Below are 22,485 nucleotides of genomic sequence, written 5' to 3'. Positions count from 1 at the left end.
ATATTAATAAATAATAATTCATTTGCTCAAGTGCGGATCGAATCCACAACCGTAGCGTTACACTCTTGTGCCCCTACGCCATGACGGCCTCTAAAAAGACCTGATTAAAAATAAAACAACGACTCACTCACCATTTGACGTATTAGCTCTCCGTATAATTTCTAGTAACGCAGCAGAAGAACAATAGAGTGTAGACACTAGCGGCGCGACGTACATCAGCACCATGTTTAGCAGGAAGTACGCGAACTCGTGCCTCTCCGTCGGTAACGAACCGTACGACACACATTGGAAATACCTGAATAAATAAGATTTTTTTTGTGAATTGGAGAAGATTTTATCATATTTTCATGTATATGAATGAAGTTTCATGTGGGAATTTATGGGAGGTTCTTACTTGAGGAATTTATTATTTATATCACAAGATTTTGCTATTTTGTGTAATTGTAAGATTGCTTCCTCGATCCCATAGTTTTCATGATCTTAAACTAAATCATTGGGTAAATTATTCTGTTAAAAGTTAATAGTTGTATTCTAATAATATTTAAATTCTTTTATAATTATTTTATTTCGGTAATTCATTATTTATAAAAATAAGAAAAAGCTACAAAAAAAAACAACAAAGAATACCAATTTTTTGTTCTTCTATGAACATATCAGATATTTTATTACAAATTTTAATAATTTACATATAAAAAATAATGACTCATATATTATTTATCCATTAAACCGACTTAGAAATAAGATATAGATAGTATTTACGGTGCACTTTACTCGTAGATATGTACGTGCTGTAATGACAGTAATTTATGCGCTTGGCAAGTCGCCCGGGCGTCTACAACTAGCCCCAGATATCGATAGAACATGGTAAGCTTAAGAGAATTTCGTAATGTTTCTCTCTCTTGAATCTTGAATCTTGAATCTTGAATCAATTTTCACTTTTCGCTATGAAGGTACAGAAACAAAGTTCGTAGTAGCCGTGCGTAATAAGTGGTCTATTCTCCATTATATTTCGTCGTTTCATTCGAAGATACTAGTGGACCCGAACGCGGCTACGCCCGCTTGAACTATACGAATATTTATTAAATATATTTATGAAATTATTTTCAGTTTTCAATAGAGAGATGCATTAGGCAAGCACATTTTGTGCGACGTTTTCTAACAACAAACTTTGCAAATCGTTGCTTAGCAACGGTCGCATAGCGACGGTTGTTATTAACATGGCGGAATAAGCTGCATGACAAATTAATAAGTATTTTAATATATTGGTATATATCGAAAATATTACAAATATGAGAAAAAAAAGTATTCTATGTTCATCCCGAGACCCTCAAGTATCTCTATATGAGTATTTTATCACAATGAAATAAGCGGTTTGGCCCTGATTGCGTGAAAGACAGACAGACACATAGAGTTATTTTCGAATTTATAATATAGGTATGGATTACTCTCTTATCTGCAATACAGCGTTCGCAAGAAAACACAACTTCTTGATTATGAAAAGGACTACTTCTCCCTCTTCAGGCAATCCTTTATGTATTTTGCCCTCGCGTTATAGCTCATCCTTTTTAGACATCATGTAAAACTGTCGAGTGAAGGTATATGGGAAGGAGGGAGTGATATCTTCGAATGAAGGTACTCATATAATACTGATAGAACTTCTGTTCAGGTAAGTTCGTTTGTTCATATATTTTATCTTTAGACATATGACACGAAGCCAATGCCGTCCTTTGTTGAAACACCAATACCCAGAGTCATAATAATATTTACCCCCCAAGCCAAAAAAAAAATTATAAACGACGGATACTTATTTAAAATGCAAAATTATTTTGGAAATATTGTATAATTCGATTACTTTATTGCAGGATTCTCCATTAAGCTTCGTCAACAACTCGAAAGATTTTCTAATTTCTACAGCAATTTAGATTCTAAATGGATTCATATCTTAGTCACCGAATAAGGGACCGATATCAGGACAACTTTTTAAATACATCTTCTATGCAAATAGAATTATAACTTCGATAAGTTCGTATTTGATATTGAAAGCTTTCTTTTTTTTTCAAGGGAAGGCAGAGGGAACCTAATATTAAGATACTCCGCTCCCCACTTTCCGCTATTTTTTTTATCTGGGTCTGGTAATTTTCTTCTTCTCTAAAGTAATTAAAAAATCTTTTTACAATAATGTAATAATATTTTCGGAATATTTTTTTATAAATAAATCTTTTTATTTAAAACTTGTTACCAATATTTTAGCTAGACTAATAAATCTTCTTTATAAGTGTTTTACTAGCAGCGGTTTTATTTGAAAATTATTTATGAATGATAAAAATTTTAATTTTTTTTACTTTATTCATTTTGTTCTTTATAAATTCATATACTTAGAAATATCTTTGAATCTTAACAAATTTCAGATATAAATCACATTTAACCAAACGAAGCCACAATATATAAGATACCTAATTACTATACCAAAAACACGAGTTAGGCAAAACGGAAAGCAGGGTAGCGGAAATTTCTTATGAATTTTCTTTTTCCTTTGGTCTTGCGGACTTACCCTCTTACTTCGGGGTGCTCCTCCAAGTGGAAAATGAAGCTCTGCGGTAGACTGGCGAGACCGGCGCAGACCCAGGCGATCGTCAGAGCACGCTTCACCCGCGCCTCCCACGTTATATTCAGTGGTTTGAGGATGGCGTAGTATCTAGAAATAAATTAATTTATATAACCTTTTTTTCAGCTTCACGCTGTATCCCGCAATTAGGAGAGTAGGCAGAAGGAATCTAGAGTTACGCTTCGTTCTCCACATTTTTGCTGAAATGAGGCATTACGTGTTGAGTGGTGGAACCCAATGCCGCGTTTAGTCTTGGTACCAGAAAGAAGAAATGAAAATATTAATAAACAATGATTCATTTCCCGAGTGGGAATCGACCCCCAAACGACGCGCTTACAGTCATAACTCATAAGTTAGTGCTTCTGCACCTTATGTCGTCATCGACATTGATAAAAATATTTATTAATATATTTTTAATTTCACAAATTTACTGATAAAATGCTTAATGTTATAAAAGAAACTTGCTTTGTTTATTGGTGTGGATTATACTTGTTTTACTACAGAAAAATGTGATTTTGTTGATTTGTGCTAGTTAATAAAAAAATATATAATTAATAGTTTAATAAATAAATATAGTTATATTAGCAAATTAAATTTAAGGAATAGTAAATTACTCAAAAAAGTTTTTTAAAGTTCTAAATATTAATGTTTTTATAGTATACCCTACACATAAACATTAGTGGTTTCGTGATATATTACAATTTAAAAAGAATTTATTATATGTATTACCCTACAGTAATACTCACGGTTATTACATATAATGCGATAAGAAATCATATTTCTCGGGCAAAATATCTTAATAATTCTTGTTCGAGAGAGTTTTGAAGCAATTCGTAACTATAATAAAACGTTATTGCTCTCGGCTATCCAACTATCCACATTATATACAAATCTAATATATATAATGGTCGTTACTTAAATTGTGAGATTAAATAGACTTTTATCATATATGGAAAAAGGGTAAAGTCCTTGTTTTTTTTTAGAGTAAGAAGACCACCTGCGAAGACACTTAATTTTTTGTCCTAATTCGAGTATCGGGACAGCAACTCGAAAGATTTTCTAATTTCTATAGCAATTTCTAATTTCTATAGCAAAGTAACATTTTGGTACAGCTAGCTTATTGTCGTGCTTTTTTGCGTCGTCTTCGTTACTTTAACAGAGCAGGGAGATAAAAAAAACATTTTCCTCAGTGCGAATTTGAACCCACAACCTACAGTTAGTCGAGATTGTAATGGACGACGGTAGAATTTAAGAATTTCATTTACTATAGTAATGTAATATTAATCACAGATAGTAGTATTACAGAAATCGATTAAAAACAATAAAAAAATATATACCTATCAATCGCGATACATATAAGGACGAAGCTCGACAAGTACAGCCCGAAGGTCCGTGTGAACATCATCAGCCGGCACATGAGGTCGCCGGCCAGCCACTGCACCGTCCCCGCCCACGCGATCTCCAACGGCATCATCAGGAATGTCACCTGGAGTATTACACTGTTACAGTTTTATCAATAAACAGGTTGCTTATTTACGTTTTATTACTAAAGAAAAATTTAGAAATTTTATTAGCAAAACATTACACTGTAAATAATAAAATAGAAAATAAACAAATAACGAGGAACTCTTTCTCCGCCTCTTGGAAGCTGTTCAACCTTTCTAAGAGGCACGGGTTCTTATCCCGCTACGTTGAAATTTTCCTAAATGAGAAAATAACATTTAAAAAATAGAAAATATACACTTGAAATAAAAATCAAAGCTGAAATCGGAACCAAAGCTTACCATAAGATCGGCTACCGCCAGATGCATTAAAAGAACATCAAGTCTACTCGCTCTACCCATTCTTCGTCTTCTCACTAACTGTGAGAGTACCGTTAGGTTCCCAGCAGCAGATATCATCATTAAAACACTATACACTGTTATTGACACCATATGTCCATGGTTGAAACGCATTTCCAAAGGTAATTCTTCATTACTGGTGTTCCAGTGGGTCCAGTTTTTTTGCGAGGCCCCCCCAGGCCCCGAAACTTTCTCGTCTATATCCATATTTGTTAACTTCGTAGCGTCTTATACTAAAATCTTATTCATATGGGACACGTAACACCGGCTTTCCGCAAACATTTCTATGAATCAAATTTTTCTGAATGGCCTGAAACAAAAAAGAGTGTGTTATTTTTTTAGGATTCTATTTTGTAACAATGAAAGCCTAAATGTTTTCTAGTATGTAATTTTTTTTTATTGCTAGTGTTTAAGAAAAATTGTACTGGAACTATAGAAGAAACTTTGTAAGAGTAGTATTTGTTAAATAGAAAGCTGAAAGTTTCATTACTGAAATTCAATAATAAAATGTTACCCCGAATCCTACATGTAAGGTCTGGTCTTATAAGGCTATTCGTTATGTGTGAGAAATAGGGAAAAATCTGCAGTCATTTGTTTAGGCAGCTTTTATCCTTTGTTACAATATTAAAACAATATCATGAAATAAGAGACATTTCTCTTCTATATGAATAAAAGAAGAAAAAGCTCTGAGGAAACCTAGTGTTAAGGCACTCCGTCTTACTCTTCTGTCTTTTGTTCAATTTTTTAAATAATTCGTTTTGAGTGGCAGATCTCAACGCCCTGTTCTTTTTAACTTCTTGCTAGAGCAAGTAATTAAAAACAATTCGTTCCCCAAATGAAACCTACAACCGTCGTATTTAGAGCCAGACTGTTCACCACCGCGCCTTGACAGCTTCATAAAAAGATAAAATCCTATAAAATTCATACCTAAATAAAAATAATTTCTATATACAATTCTATCTAACTGAACGACACTATAAACTGATAACTCGTTGTCTGTGCCATCTTCACAGTGAAAGTACTTAAGGGAGTCCTAGCAAACTTTACTCTTCAAAACTTTGAAGGCTTGACAAAACATCGACGACGAGTACAGACGATTTAGTCAAAATAAAATCTTTTAATGGTGTAATTATAATGGAGTTAATATTTTATCTAGTTATATGTTTAGCTTTTAGTTTCGCCGATTTTTTAAGGCTTTGCGAATGGTGGATCTTAACGCCGAATTTTGCCATGGTAACCAGAGCGAAATGAAAATATTAATAAATTATAATTCTATCGGCCGTCCAGGAATCGAACACATTGGTCACGTTTAACATCCACACGTTGTACCCAATTTTCCAAGGTTGTAAAATAGTTTTATTAAAACCTTATTATTTTGTAATTATGTAAATATAACGTTTATTTTCACGAAGTCTAAATTTTGAATGTTTAACCAAGTAGCCTAAGGCTGAAGTTCTTCAATTAAAATTATACTTGTTATGACAGAGTACCGTTTATTTTATAGGTTGTTAGATTTCATAGAAGAATAGACTTTAGCTTTGAACAGATATGTTCGTAAGGCATTTTTTTAATTCTTCAGGGTATATTTTTTGTTAGTAATATTAGTGGGGTGGGCATAAAATTATTCTTGTGTGGACATGGACCACCCGGGGCCCCTATTCCTACTCCCATGGTGAAGTTACAAATACTTCTGAACTTGAGCGTACAGCGGACAATAAGACCTATTGAACGTTCCCTTATTAGGAAACAACAAAAGATATTCAATACCAATGCGATGATGGATTTTTTCAGGTGAATTTTAGCTTAAATCCAATGTTCCACAATATATACGGCTTCTGTTTTCCGAATGAATAAAGAGGGTTTCAAAAGGCTTTCAATATTTGTCGAATTATGAGTGGAGTGGCTCATTTTACTGTTACCACTCAATTTGCCTAAAAGCTTATTGATTTATTTTCAAGTTAATATTACATATATATTAAAAGCAGCGGCGTTGAGTTCCACCACTCAACACTCAATGCCCCAAAAAATCGACGGAAAGTGGAGAGCGGAGTGTCTTAACACTAGGCTCTCTCAGGCTACCCTGCTACATGCGGGATACAGATTGAAGCTGAAACAAATACTAAAAACGCTGCTCTATATATTACAATTAATTTTTTATCTCCTATTTACGTACATATATGGAGAATAGAGAACACCTATAGTTATAGTCTACACCTCCAAATATTGTGCCAAAATATCTATAGTATACACCCCTTTCTTTAGTCGTATCTATAGTCTGTACACTCGTGCACCCTTACGTTCCTATTTCAATGGCGTCATGCCCTTGATACTGTCAGATAGTCTATTTGACATTTGCATATTGTAATTGAATTTTATTCTTTGCTTTCTCTTTACCTTTACAAAGGTATTAACGTTTTCTTAAATCTTTTTATTTGTTCAATTATTTTAATTTAAGGGCCTGTTGGGATTACTGGTTTTAACTGCTAAACCTATTATTTGTAGTTTGATTTTTACTCGTATATATTTAATTTTTATACAAATAGAGGCTCTGTTGTAAGTGTTGCCATTATTATAAATCAACAACTATAATTTTATATTATTTTAATAAATTAAACTTTTTCTATTATATTTCTTTTAAGACACAAGATATAAAAAATATAATGTGATCATAAATCAATTTACTTTTAATGGCTGTTACCGGCTGACATTTACCGCAACGTCGCGTCGTCCAAATGAATTTTAATAAAACAAAAATTTCCAAATATCAATTACTAAGTCCACTAAATATTTGTTTTTCCATTATAAGAACATATCTTAAGAACTAAGAATCTTTTTACTTCAATATTTTTTCATATCTTTCGCTTGATTTACGATGATGATATATGAAATTCATATTCTATTAAATAATGAAATCGGACTTCAAAGGAGCTCTGCCCTACGCCTAAAGCTATAAATAAAGCAAATATAAAATATTATAAGATTAAAATATAAAAATGAATGCACAATTTCCTCTTAGTCTCACAATCCGTGTTAATTTTCCGCTATATTTTTATTGAAAGATCAACATTTACGTTCATTGTAATGCTATCATCAGTTTTTTTTGAGCTTTAGGTTCGTCTTTTCCCTTAAAGCAAAATAAACAGAAACAACGGAGTATCAAGACACTCCGTTCTTACTTTCCTTCCGAATTAATATCTACATGCTAACTATTATTGTTCAAATTACAAGAATTATTAATTTTGTAATAGATAATTTCAAAAACAGTAAATGAAACATTCGTCTTTTATATGCAAATTAGCATTGCATTTGAAGACGAATGTTCAATTATTACGATCGTTCATTGCAATTAATCTTTTTCTTAGAAAAACATCAATATTTAAGGATCAGGAGAAAGATAGAAGAACAGTCTTTTATAATTGTTAAAAAATAAAAATCGAATTAATATAATATACTTAATTTATTTCACATTAACAAAAACTTTTATACTGTTATATGAAACCTGGTGTAAAGCGAACCCAATTATAAAGTACATGCTTTCTTTAACTTCAAAGAATTTACAACAAAAAAAAATTTATGAAGTGAACAACATTATGCTGATTAGTACTTACAAGTCGTTATTTAGAAGTCTTTTTATATTCTTATTTATAGATAAATCGTGAAGAAAACGGTAATAAAAATTATGGCATTATATTGTTTAGTAGTGCCCCCGGTCTCCGCTTCACAAGTGTCCGCTTGTACTACACAGTTCACTTTCTCATATCATTTACTTTCGCAATCTAATAACATTATCATTTTAAAGACAATATCCATACTAAATATAGCTAAAGTTTTCCAATTCAAAAATACACGCATTCTTAACCGACTTCCATAATAAAAGGAGGTTATCAATTCGACTGTATTTTTTTTTACATTATATTGATTTATATTGATATAACATTTTATTTGTGAACCGATTCAAATAAAATAAACATGAAATATTAAATAAAAACTGGTACGAATTGAGAAATTATATTTCACTTATAATTATATTTAACTTATATTTGTGCGGGATAGAGCGTGAAACTGAAAAAAATCCAATTTTCTTGGAACAAAAGAAAAATATTCGTACATACAAGACATTTATACAATTCTCTAGTCAATTATCAAGTAGTTTTAAAGGATTTATATATTTCTTATTTATACCATACTGCGTAGGTATTTTTATTGTTGGGTATTTAGAAAGCAGATAAATAGGTACGTATCGTGAAGAAAGCATTGACGCGGAAAAACGAATAACATAGGCTCAGCTGAGCTTCCAAAGTAGTATTAAATACTTGAGGAAAGAAATATAAAATGTAACGAAAGAATCTATCAAGTTCCTTTTATTATTACTCCTAGATGTATTACTTCTTTAGGTCTTAGATACAGATTTTTTTTTCTTTAAATTGTAACGAGAATTTTTTAATCATTTTATTTTATACAAATATTTTATACATATATATGGCTTATCTTTGTATAAAAAATGGGCAGATATAGAATCTGGTTAGGTCCCAGATAGATCGAACCTGCAATCCTGGAAACACCTCCTCCTCACAAAGCTTGTTGGTATGCATTATATTTGCATTATTTTATTTGATTATTTTATTATTAAATGCTGAAAGTCTCTGGGTATATGAGTTACCTGTATACATTTATACCTAATACGTACATAATATCGAAGAAAGTAGATGAAACTTCTTTATTTACCAGTCCAATATGATTTTCGTAAAGGGACGGCCGCGCCGGCAGCAATACGGAGCATGCCCTAAGGTCTTTGCTCATATTGTTCTCGTTTAACTTTAATTATATTTGCACACACCATACAGGAATTCTATTTATTCAATCAATCAAATCGGCCTATTCAGGCCAGGCTGGACATAGGCTTCTCCCAAGGTGCGCGAATGCTCCTGATCCTCGGCCTTCCGCATCCAGTCCTTCGTCAGGTCGTCGGTCCATCGAGCTGAAGGGCGCCCTAGGCTATGATTACCGATCCGCAATCTATTTATTGTGGTGACATAATTAAGACATTTTGATTGCACGCATTAGCTAGCAGTTTGAATCAATGGAGTTCAAAAAGAGAAGTGATTATATTTGAGGCCAGTCGTAGCGCAGTAGCACAAATCACGACAGGGTAGGTTCGATCCCCAATCAAGGAAATTAAATATTTATTATATAGCAAAAAACACGTATTTCGACACTATAAGTGGAATTAAAATTAATAGGGTACTTCCAGTTAACCTAGAATTATGAAATTTGGCAGCTAGCATTTACAGTTCAGGAAAAACCATGAAAATGATTTATTTGTGGTTAAATCCTAAAAAGTAATAGCCTTGCAAGACGGGCAAAATTTAGTATTTAACCCGCTAGTTCAAGTGATCCTAATCCTCCTGAATCCGGAATTTCAGAAAAAGCTCGAGATATCCAATTCTTGTACGGAACACTCGGTAGACGAGCCCGACTCGCGCTTATCCGGTTTTTTAAATCTACGAACCCCTTAATTTTGTAATGGTAAAATAATGCTTGCTTTTATTTATTAAGCGAATGTATGCCAAGGTCTGTTAATGTTAATAACAAACAAGGGTGATGACAGATTTCGTAATTGTCTCCTAACGCGATAGTGTAATTAATAGGAAAATTGAATACTGATTATTATTAGTCATCTTATAATTTACATAGTATATGGAGTTACATTTTTAATGTAAATTTTTTAGTCTAATAGCAAAAATGTAGGTATATTAAATGTGTATTTCTGTAATATATTTGAAAAATCTTATTTTTTTTTATCCCAGATTTAAAATTTTTACTATATGAAAATTAAATATCACATTTTTCTAAGCAAAGCTTTTATCTTGGGAAGCCCTGTTATGAAAAAAAATTGCTTCCTGAAGATAGCAGGCAGAGGGAATCTAGTGTTAAACACTTACGTTCCCCACTTTCCGTACTCTGCCTCGTCACCAGAGTCAGGAAATGAAAATATTAATTATTTCATTTCCTTGATGGGAATAGAAACCCCAACCTGTTCCTGTTCCCTGGTGCCAAGCGCCTGCACTAGTGGTCTTTAGCAAAGTTAATGCAATCATTTAATAAAGGATTATTTCCACCTGCTTATAAATATTACTTGAAAGACAACAAAGGAGATAAATCGCGAGGTATTACAGGAATTTTCGGATCAAACGTCCAAGGTTGCATTTCCTTAGCTTCGATACAAAATTCCACATCATAAATATACAATATTGTTATGATACTTTCGGATGAAAATTTTCACAATAATATGGAACAGAAAAGATTTTAAAACCAGTCTATTATAAGTACCAGAATTAGTACCACCAGACCAGAACTAGTATAAATACCAGTATATTATATATAATATAGCTACAATAAAGTAATTTTAATTATGTTTTCAATATGTAGGCGATATTAGTAATTCTAATAATTGAAATAACTTGAAGAGACCTGAACGTTCCATATAGAGATAGATGTATCAAATGCTAATTAAGGAGCATTGTTATGTTAGCTAACATTTTGGATTTCATATAAAAGGTAGGTAAGACATTATAAAATTATATGTTTTATAGTATTGATTACAGTTTTACGCTATATATTACACATATAGGGGAAGGCAGAGGGAACCTGGGAATCCAATACTAAAACTCTCCGTTCCCATTAGGACACCTCCATTTCTTATTTTTCGCCGAATTTTGCGTGTTGACTCGAGGTTTTTGAGGCTGTTATGGAGCAAGGATTTAACTTTTTTTTAATAGTTATATATTGATTATGGCTAGGTATAATAAAAAAGCGCTAAGTTACAGTAATAATATCCAAACATACTAAGATTTTTTTATTTACAAAAATATTTGAAAAATTATCCCATGGGTTGTGCTTTTGTAGATTTAAATTTATTTCAGTATTATACGCAACACCTACTTACATTATTTCATTTCAGTCGAAAACTACGAAAAATGTAGCCATATACGACCTTTTCCTCAAAGGTAAATTAATAATAATAGGAGAATGAGGGTTAGGAGTTTATTAATATTTCACATTCACGTATAATAATGCTATGTTAATGACATATAACGCTATAATCCTTACAATTAGACATCAAAGGAACTATATTTATTTAGTAACGAAGCTTAATTACTATCATTATCAGTATATGTTTAAGATAATTAGCTGTTTTAGCTATATATATAAATAATATGAAGAAAATATTTATTATGTTCCCAGCCTATGAAGGCCAAATATAATAATAAAATCTAGACAAAAAAACAAAAAAAAACAGACTGAATTTTGAAAAGATTCAACAGTTGAATTTGATAATGGGAACATTAGGTTCCCTATGCCACTCGTGCCTATGTAACATGTGCTTGACGGCTTGACGTGTCTTTAGAATAATAATTTGGCCTAGAAAGTGGGGGGCGGAGGGTCTCAACACAACCCTAGGCTGAAAAAAAAATTTTCAAAAGCACTCAAATACTCTCTCTGTATATTATAATACAAAATGAGCTTTGAAATGAGACATTTAATATGTTTTTTGAATCCAGTGTTTCTTTGAAGATTGTAATACTTGGAAACTTTAGTAACCGCAAGTAACAAAATTCGTATGATGAATCGTTTTATGTTTATATTTCAACGTGAAAAAAAATAGGGACATAAATATGTGCCATAATAATTTATTTTATATATGAAAAATATGATATCCCTTAGCAGGCACCAATACATCATTTACTCATATGTTTATTATTTTATGTTAAAAAAACCTTGTTGGGTTAGAAATAATGGTTCTTAAAATTTAACATATTTTTTTATATGTACATTATTAAAAAATATGTATCCCACACACAGAAGGGTATCCAGAGGGAACGTAGTGTTAAGACACTTCGTTTGCCACTTCCCGCTAATTTTGGAAGTATTGCATGTTGAGTGGCGGAACTCAACGCCGCGATTTACTATATGTCTATGATAAGTACGACATAGCATTCCACCATTCCACTCTATATCTAGAAATAGTAAAATATAATACCGAAATAATGTATCTATATTATTAAATTTACTCTGACTACTTCAGAATTTTGCAAGAACAAAGTTTATTCAATTAATTAACTTTTCTGTTATTTCTAAAAATGTTTGAAAGTCGAAACGTCTACTGTGTGCCAAATAATCGATCATATATTTAGATTTTAAGACTATAACAATAATTCACATTATTACATTTTTTACTCTTTTATACACAAGTTTTAAGGGTCAAAAGGAAAAACCGGAACCCTCTTAGAATCACGTAGTTTTTTGTCTGTCGAGACCATTTATCTTGAAATTACAAGGAGGTATCAATAATTCAAGTTATCGATCTCTTATAGCACAAAAGAAACAAGCTTCTACATCAGCGTTATCCGAAGATGGCAGAGCGAGAGAGTTATAAGACAGAGAGTATATACCTATAATTTTTGTTGCAATCTATGATACTGAAATTGGTACGGAACCCTCGATAGAGGCGAGTAGGATCCGAACTTGATCTACCATAGAGGTTAAGGTTAAGGTTAAACAACAAGTTTTCAAATAGAGTTGCTTTTACAAGAGTTGTAAAAGCAACTCTATTTCCGCCTGGGGCTCTTAATCAAGCAAATTTCAATACTTATATTATTTGTTATTGTTTTCGCTAAGTTTAGACGAAAACAACAAAGATATCAAAACATCACCAATTTTAACGCTTGATATACTGATGAAGTAGATTAAACTTAAACCCTTTAAGTTTAATCTACTTAAGTTATGCCATTAGCGATATTCAACAAGAAATGTGGTATAAAAAGAAAGGAAAATAAAATATATATATTATATACAAAAATGTTTATTTATTATGGTAGTAGCAAACCCCCTCACCCCACTTGTCATTATGTGTCTAAAGCCTATCAATCAAAAGTTATCGGACTCGGGTGCCCAGCTGAAGCAAATTGGACTGAGGTCGTTGTGACCTACGAAGGCCGGGCAACAGGTGAAAATAATACGAGGGTACGAAAAAATCGGAGAAATCAGATTTTATAGTGCATATGTTTAAAATTTATATCTGTAAAATATATAGGTACAATTACTAAACAAACTAACAGGTAAAAAAATATATAGGTACAATTACTAAAATAATAATGGCAAATAATATTTAAAATAAAAGTTCCGTAAACGTGAACATACTACGAATTAATTAAAATTATTTGTCACCTTAACTGATTTTACAGGTAAAAATTGTACCAATGTAGAATTTCATTTTATTTTTTCTTCCTTTTTCAGCTTACCGTAGTTTACCGAGTGCGAATTGAACCTACAACATTTTTAATTCTTTTGAAACGAATTAAAAGCTTTTTATAAAATGCTTTTCTTCAAGTAATAAGATGATATGGAACATACATACATGTATTAATATTTTACACTATTCTTTATTCCTACGTCCGTAGAGACTTTTCGTATTGGTTTACATTACAAGAAACAAACAGGCAAATACTAGGTACTTGCAATGACGCTTTAATTATTGTTTACAATCAAATTACCGGCGCTACGACAGATGTGCTTTATATAAAGAAAGAAGAAAGAAGTACGTAAAATACATTTATTCTTATCTCTATATATTATATTGAAGATTTTGTTCGATGATATTTAACAAATTTCCTCTTTTCTGAGAACGAAACTGTCTCTCGCCCTTGATGTTTCCCGATGCGAATCAACGGGTAGGTTTACAATTCTCTAAGGAAATAAATATTTGCGAGTTTAAATGTCAATATGTTAAATTGAGGCTCTATTAACAGATATAGATATATAAAGTTAACATTTTAAATTATAATTTTAAGATCGTCCTGGCTGGTATATGTAACTGTAAGCGTGATGGTTGTGGGTTCGGTACCAAGTAATAGCGCAGCGTTGAGTTCCACCACTCAACACACAATGCCTCAAAAATTCAGCTGTAAATGGGAAACGGAATGTCTAAATACTAGGTGCCGGTACTCGGGCCCTTTATCCAAAACTACAGGCTACATAAATTGTAGCCAATAATACATTTTAAATTTAATATATTATATCATTATTAATATAATATTAATGAAAACAAGAAACAATAAGCAATTAGCATAATTAGGGTAAAATGTAATAAAAAAAAATGTAAATAATACATTATATCTGTGAACTTTGTATTTATTATACAAATTGTCCATCAAACAATGACCTCACGAGTATATTGATCGTAAAACCCCCCTTATCTGGGAAAAACAAACTATTGTCATTTGCAAGAAAACATGTAGAAAAATAAAGAAAAAAACAAATAGTCAACAATATGCTTTAATAGCGATTTCCCGATAGCCGACAGCATTCAACACTAACGATGACTGTTGACATATAACGACATCTAACCTTCGGGTGACCCTGCAATGTACGGTCTGCTAAAGGTTTTGAGATTTCTTCATTCAATTACAGTAAACACCCTAGAGATTGAATACTTTGAAGATAATAGGTTCTATTTTTATTTTTGGTGTAGACCTAATCGAAATTAAACGTAGATATGGATAGAATTTCGCATTTCATTTAGACTTTGGCTAGATCCATAAAAAGGCTTTGGTCAGAAACAATGTTTTGTCAAATTCGTGCAAGTAAAATAGTTAAGCATGAAGATAAGATAAAAGAACGTCGGAAAACAAAGCGATTTTAAAAGCGAAAAGCTAAATATCGGCGTATTAATGATTAATATATTAGTAATAACTTATTTATTAATGTAAAGATAACACTTCAATAAAGTGGTCCTATAAGTCTTTTAAGTAAGAGGTATGGAGGTAAAAAACATGAATGTGAAAAAAGAGCCAAGTTAAATGGTAAGTTATGCGTAGTTTTCGGCTTCAACTACAGAAGAATGGGAGATGTATATAATATACGAGTATATAATTCATATTATAAATATAAAATTCTAAATTAAAAACCAAACTCTAAATTTAACTTAGCTCTTATTAACCCCATAGCTTGTAGCTACGGTAAATGAAAAAAAAACAGTAAATTAGTATATAAAATATCATGTCTTTTAAATGATTTACTAATAATGTCCCACTAATATTACTAAGCTTTTATCTTATAAATTAGAGGCTCTCATGCTTGTAAATTTATAATCTACATATTATAATATTAGTATACCGTCTATTGTGTTACGCAACACGTCTTATGTACGTAATTCCTGTCTCGTTCCATGAATTCATTTAAGCCACTGAAAAAAGGCCTAGAATATGTCTATAGGATTAGAATAAATTAAACATTTTTAATTTACGTTCAAAGATATAAAGTATAAAATTTGCAATTTTAATGTCAAATATTAAAAATAAATATTTGTTGGTTCGATCCCCCTCGAGGTAATCAAACATTTAATATTTTCGTATCTTCGCTCTGGTGTCGTGTCGGGGCGAAGCGCTACGTTAAATCAAAACACGCGATGCATCCAGAATTCTGCGGAAAGTGAAGAGCGGAGCTCAAAAAATTAGTAATAAATATGCAAATACCTCAAGACAGTCGTCATTGCATTGCATAAAATGCTAAATAAACGAATAAAGTTAGTCAAATGTTAAAATTGTAAACATTTCTTGAAAAAAATATTAAATAATATTTTACTCTAACAAACAACTAAAGCATCTAAAACCCGTTTCTTCTTTTTGAGATACGGAATTCTAAAATAAAAGAATGGAATGAAATATGTTTCTCAAAGGGCATAGCGTTTGGAGTGGTGGTATCCGTGCTTTGTTTTGTTACTAGAATAAACAAGTGAAAATATTATTTACCTGAGTGGAAATCGAATCGAGAACTACCGCGCTTACTGTCCTACGCTTTACCGCTACGCCACGACATTCTTTTCAAATAAACTTCAATTAAAAATAAAATTATTTTGTGAACTTAGTTAATTTAACGAAATACGCATATCAGAGCGCGAGTCAGATTTTGACCTTTCAAGAAGATAACATACATTTTGTGTACTTCTGTTGTTTTTCACTCATTTAGATAATACTTAATGCGTTGTTAATTGGGACACTGACCATACTATCGCACTTCGGAGCTGAACGACAATCTACAACCGAGAAAATTAAAGAAGTGATGATCTTTTATGTGGAATCTAATTGTAATGGAAGATATTATGTCAAGCCAGTCTCATATTCTGCACCCAATGCTTGGAATGAAAAATAGTAGTGTTTGTATAAAAACAAAATAGTTTATATATAAAAATAACTAAAATGGTCTTTTTTTATCATCACGCTACATCCTGCACTTAGCAGGATTGGCAGAGAGACCATGTGAAACTTAGGTCTAAAGCACCCCCACTCCTAGCTTTCCGCCGAATTCTGCAGACATTGCGTCTTGGGTGGCAGAACGCACGCTTTGCCTCGTTACTAAGAAATAAAAATATTAATAATATTTAAAAATGCAATTTATCAATCAATATTTTTTTAAATGTATTCTTTAAACTAATTTACGTTGAAAGTATTTACGGTCAAAGCCCTAAAGGCAACCATATTTGAAAATGCTTGTTATTCAGATTATAATAGCTTAGAGGCAAAAATACTTAATACCTTGATTTTTCATATTTACATCCAATATAATTATGATTATGTATATAAGTAACTAATATTAATACGATATAGGCAATTTATTTTCCATCACAATATACAATAAATGACAGCTGTCAAAACAAGTTCAATGAAAGATGAACTTCAGAGGACATGTTTTAGACTGCTTAAGAAAACATCTCAGAGGTATAGATATAAGAAATTCTTAGTAATAAATTAATTGTTATTTTAATTAAAAAGCCATGGTGTCATCGCCCTCGAAACACAATAAGGCATTAGTTACATTAATTTGGAATTAGGATTCGTTTACGTGCATTAAGTAAACAAATTTAGTGAACGAATGTCATTTAGATCGCGTTTCTATTGTCCCCCGTTAACCTTTCTTGGCCGTAGCTTAAAGATTTTTTTTATTTACTATCAAATACATAATATGAGGCCAGTCGTCGATTTCGATCTCCACTCGAAGAAATTAAATATTTATTATAATCTATATTTTCATTTTTTCGTTCTGGTGTCGCACAGCGCAGCGTTGTGTTCCGCCACTTAACATACAATGCCTCCAGAATTCAGCGAAAAGTAAGGAACAGAGTGTCTTAACACTAGGCTCCCTCTATCTACACCTTCATCTACACATAAAAGTTGGTAACACAAATGAACATAATAATCAAAATTATCTACATTTTCCACTTGGCTGAATACATTATATAAATTCAACAGAAGAGTAGTTGCTCGCTTTATACTAATTCCTATACAAATTCATTCAAAATGCTTGGGATAATATGTGCTACTATCAAGAAAGGATTCCTTTACGTCACGCTGACGACAAGATTGTGGGTGACAATTACGTATTTTCCTAACGCTTTTATCTATTTCATGTTATAGTCAACATTTTCATAAACAGATATGGCCGTTTCTGATCGTATATTAATGATTTCATATTCAACACCCACGGGCCAGTAATTATCTGAAAAAAAAAAAAACTTTTTTTGTAGCTTTACGTTCTGTTCTGCACGTAGCATAGTAGGCAGAGGGAACCTGGGAACCTAATGTTAACTCTCGCTCTCTCTGTTATCATTAAGACACCTCCCTTCCCCACCTTATACCGAATTCTGGAAGCATTGCGTGTTGAATGGCGAGATTCGACGACGCCGCCCTTTGCCTCGACATCATAGCAATATATATATATAATGACTATAATGTGGTGTCGTGGGACACCAGGTAGGAACGAAGTTCCTTACGGCAGGCTTGGAAGAGATTGGGATTTCACTGCGTGACCGAACTGAAAAAAATGTAATAGTAAAACCGTAAGAAAAATGCGTGGAAATATTAAAAATTCCATTCCTTTGACTGGGAATTAATTTAACAAAATTTAAGAGATTAAGATTCATTTGAAATTGTTAATATCAAATTATAACTGTAAAGTTCACACTAAGCCTAAACACTTATCGGTTCATCGTTCTGTTTATCGAAGTACCAACTCCAAACTCCTCTACGCTATCCCTATCCTCCCACAACTTGTAAAATTGTGTAGATTAGATTGCCCTCATTTCCCTTTGAAAAGCCACGGTTAATCCTTATTTGAAATACGCACTTCCGACATCGACCCTAACAAATTTGTATATAAGATATATGTTTATATGAAAATGCATTTTTCATATATATAAAAAGGTAAGAAGAGTTTTTTTTATTCTTGAAGCGTTGAGTTTCACCACTCAGCATGCAATGCTTCCAGAATTTCGGCGGAAAGTGGGTAACGGAAGTGTCTTAATGGGAACGGAGTGTCTATACGCTATCTTTACAGATACTCTCTGCCTACACTGCTGTATGCGTGATACAGAGTAAAGCTTAAAAAAAAATGAAATCTATCTTCAAACATCTTTTCAGGTATTTCATCTACAGCAAAATTTATTACGTTGTTGCAGTAGAAAGATAGCTTTTCTGTGCTCTTTTCCTCTATGATTTTCGTATAGATATATGTTTAGTTCGATTTCAAATACCCTGTACATTTAATATATGAAATAATTTATATTAATAATTTTGAAATATATATATATATATATATATATATATAATTTTTTCATATATTAATAAACATTGGTATTAGGTAATAAGAAGTAGGTCAAATCTTCCTCTCGAAACTATAGTGAAAAACTCTACTTAGTAGAAGTCAACTATAAGTGAAATATATAAATATTGGGTCTTCGATATGAAAACCAGTGTCATGAGCAATGAGATGTTAAAGAACATTACCGGCTTAAAAGATTAATAAACTTTTGAAAGCTCCACAAAGTAAAATTGGATATTTTGTTTCATCATCCATTATACGTTATTGGGGCCAGACATGGAGCAGGGGGCGTTAAGTGTGACTGTAACGTGGAGCACGACAGGGTGTAGGTTCGATTCTCGCTCGAGGAAATTAATTAGTTAATATTTTCATTTCTTCGCTTCGGCCTCGAGTTTAGTTCTGCCACTCAACACGTTGTCTCTTAAAGTTGGCGGAAAATGGAAAACGGAATTTCTTAACATTACGTATAATCGATAAACGTAACTTTTATTATAAGATTAAAAGCTTATATAGTCAGGAATTTGATTAAATTCTTTGGCAACAATTAAAAAGATGGCCCTTGTACGTTACAGGTTATGTGTACCTATGGAAAGAGTATTGTGAGAATTTTAAAGGTCAAATGGACCGTTTATTTTGAGAGTGGTGTAAGTCCATTTTCTTTTGTTTCGAGAAAATTAAAGGTAAAAGTATGTCGATGATTATGCAATTTCATTTACCGACCGATTTTAAGTTGTTCAAAACATGGGTTTTTTTTGAGTAATTAAACACGGACTAGTTATATATAAAAAAATTACGTTATATTAAGCATGAATTACGTGATAGCTCATTTTTCTCAAAAATGGACTTACACCACTTTCAAAATAAACGGTCCAAATATTACAATCCCTTTTTTCGAAGGAGCAAAGTCTTTACAACTTCTTCATATGAGAAATAAGCATTATTTTCCATTAAAGAATTAAAACTAAAAAATATATACAGGATGAGGCAAGTCTCGGCGCAGGGGCACAAGAGTTGGACTGAGGCGCGACCGGTTGTGGATTCAACTCCCACTCGAGGAAATAAAATAGTAATTTATTCTCTCTCTATAGTGACGAGGCAATGCCTGGTGATGAGTTCCACATACGCCACCGGAATGCAGCGGAAAGGGGGGAGGGAATGTTTATAAGTAACCGAGTGTCTCACAAGGTTCCTAGGTTCCCTCTATTTACTCTGTTATGTGCGGGATACAGCGTGGAGCTGATTTTTATTTATGATGTATATGTAAATTAATATTTTATATTATAATTTATTTAAAATTAATTATATATTAAAATAAACACAGCAAGAGCTATTTTATAATAGGTTATCAATGAAGTGTGTTGTTTTCTGCTGCACCTTATATTATTATTGAAGTCTTTATCATAGTAATAGATTTATTAATATTTGATTCAATAACATATATTGATCAATTAAAATAATTTTCTATATAAATTATCACAATTTAATCCATTATATTGTCAGGTTTTAAAAGCTTATATTATAGCTTATATTATACTCGTAGATAGCGCTTTCTTAATTTATGCTGCTCACCCTAATTTTAGAGCTAATGTCATTTGTTTTTTAGTTTCACGCTGTATCCCGCAGTATCAGCAGGGTAGGCAGAGGGAACATAGTGTTAAGACACTCCGTTCCCCACTTTCTGCCGAATTCTGGAGCCATTGCGTGTTAAGTGGCCGAACTCAACGCCACGCTTTGCCTCGAAATTATTATTGATTGTAATAAAATTTCTTTTTAGAATATTTTATTAAATAATCTACTTCTGTGTGTACTATTTCTATTTTACACATAATAAATCTGTTTATTTTTAAAACAAACTCAATGCTTCCTATAAAACTGACAACTACTTCCATAACTAACTTTAATTAAATTAGTTCCATTCAAATATATAAACCGATCAAATCGTATAATTGTATATAGACATATGTATATTTTATAATTTAGCGGGATGTTTAACTTTGAAAGTTTAGTAAACTTTTGATTACTTAGAGGTTAAGGTGTTCCAATATCTATTAACTATTACATTAAGTTATACTCAGTATATAATAAATATAGTAACTAAGGGGTAACGAGGCTAGTCGTAGCGGCTCACAAGCGTTCGATTGTTAATGCGACAGGTAGTGGGTTCGATTCCCACTCGAGGAAATGATATTTTTTTATATTGCTCTGGTAACGAGGTAATAAAAAGGTATAACATTCTTAATACAAGTTTATAGAAAACAATTTAGCACAGTTTTCTTAGAAAAAATAACCACGCCTATAATATTATTTTCACTGAGAGTTAGACTAATTTAAGGAGAGAGAGAGAGATAATTTAAGTAGAGAGAGAGTTTAAGTTTACTTGTTCTGTTGATTGACCAACGAATCATAAGGAATTGTTACTGGCTTATTATAAACAACATAACTACCTAATCCTAGCTTATTTTTTTTAAGTTAATGTAATTAATGATACTCAGTTCCCTTCACCTTCTTTTCAACGTTAAAGAAAACTAAAAAACACATCAGCACTAATTTTTTTTTATTTATCACTTATTATATATTTTTCAATTTTATATTTACGGGACAGTATAGAAATAATTTAAGCTAAATGTCTATGAAAACAAACCCTGTTTAGATAGGTCAATGACCTTCTTTTAATATAGAAATTTTAAAAAAGGGTAAGTAGGTACCCTAATACAAAATTCAATCTATATAGTGATAAAAATGCGCCTTAGGTGAACCTTTCTCTAATAGAACATAAACAAAAACAGTTATTTTATGAAATTATATTTTACCATTTTATTTTTGTTTCACGCTTTATCCCGTAGGGTATGGTAAAAGGCAAAACTAATGTTAAGACACTCCATTCCCCGCTTTCAGACCAATTTTCGAGATATTTCCAATTTTCGGGAAATTGTGTCGCGCTGACTATAGAATAGTTGTTTATATCTCCGAAACAAATACATAAGATCTATGTGTAGATATCTAGATTGTCCTAAGCATACGGACAATATAAATATTGAAATTTAACTAATTCAAGAAACTTAACATAATATATATAACATAATTTCCATAACTATCTTGTAATATACGAGTATATATATATATATATTATAATCACATATAATTTATTTGAGAGCGCAGGGGCACCAAGAGTATGACTGTACGACAGATTGTTGGTTCGATTCCCACTCGACGAAATTAAATATTTAATATTTTGATTTCTTTGCAATTATCGAGTTGGTGGGTAGATTAGTCGAGACAAAGCTGAGCTGAAGCTTTTTGTTTACTTTTAACGTAAATAATAATTAACGACTTAAAGATGTTCTTGTGACATTTCATAATAAAATAACTCAAATTTCACGAAGC

At 31.8% G+C, this 22,485-nt stretch overlaps 1 protein-coding gene across 2 annotated transcripts in view; it reads right to left on the bottom strand.

The window, feature by feature from the left end:
* The window catches only part of LOC146532226 (adipokinetic hormone/corazonin-related peptide receptor variant I-like), a 55,587-nt gene that overhangs the window by 13,003 nt on the left and 20,099 nt on the right, over window positions 1-22,485 (bottom strand). For both annotated transcript variants that reach the window (XM_085197300.1, XM_085197299.1), the window contains exons 2-5: window positions 4,390-4,756; window positions 3,943-4,091; window positions 2,552-2,695; window positions 132-295 (exon numbers count right to left, since the gene is read on the bottom strand). In XM_085197300.1, the coding sequence (XP_085053426.1) occupies window positions 132-295; window positions 2,552-2,695; window positions 3,943-4,091; window positions 4,390-4,653 (721 nt within the window). In that variant the 5' untranslated portion in view covers window positions 4,654-4,756. The remainder of the gene's footprint in view (window positions 1-131; window positions 296-2,551; window positions 2,696-3,942; window positions 4,092-4,389; window positions 4,757-22,485) is intronic.

The sequence above is a fragment of the Heliconius melpomene genome, chromosome 14 (assembly GCF_056956725.1).
Source record: "Heliconius melpomene rosina isolate 202511_hmr_F chromosome 14, ASM5695672v1, whole genome shotgun sequence".
NCBI lineage: Eukaryota > Metazoa > Arthropoda > Insecta > Lepidoptera > Nymphalidae > Heliconius > Heliconius melpomene.
The sequence above is the reverse complement of the archived record's forward strand: the minus strand, read 5'-3'. Positions and strand labels throughout refer to the sequence as shown.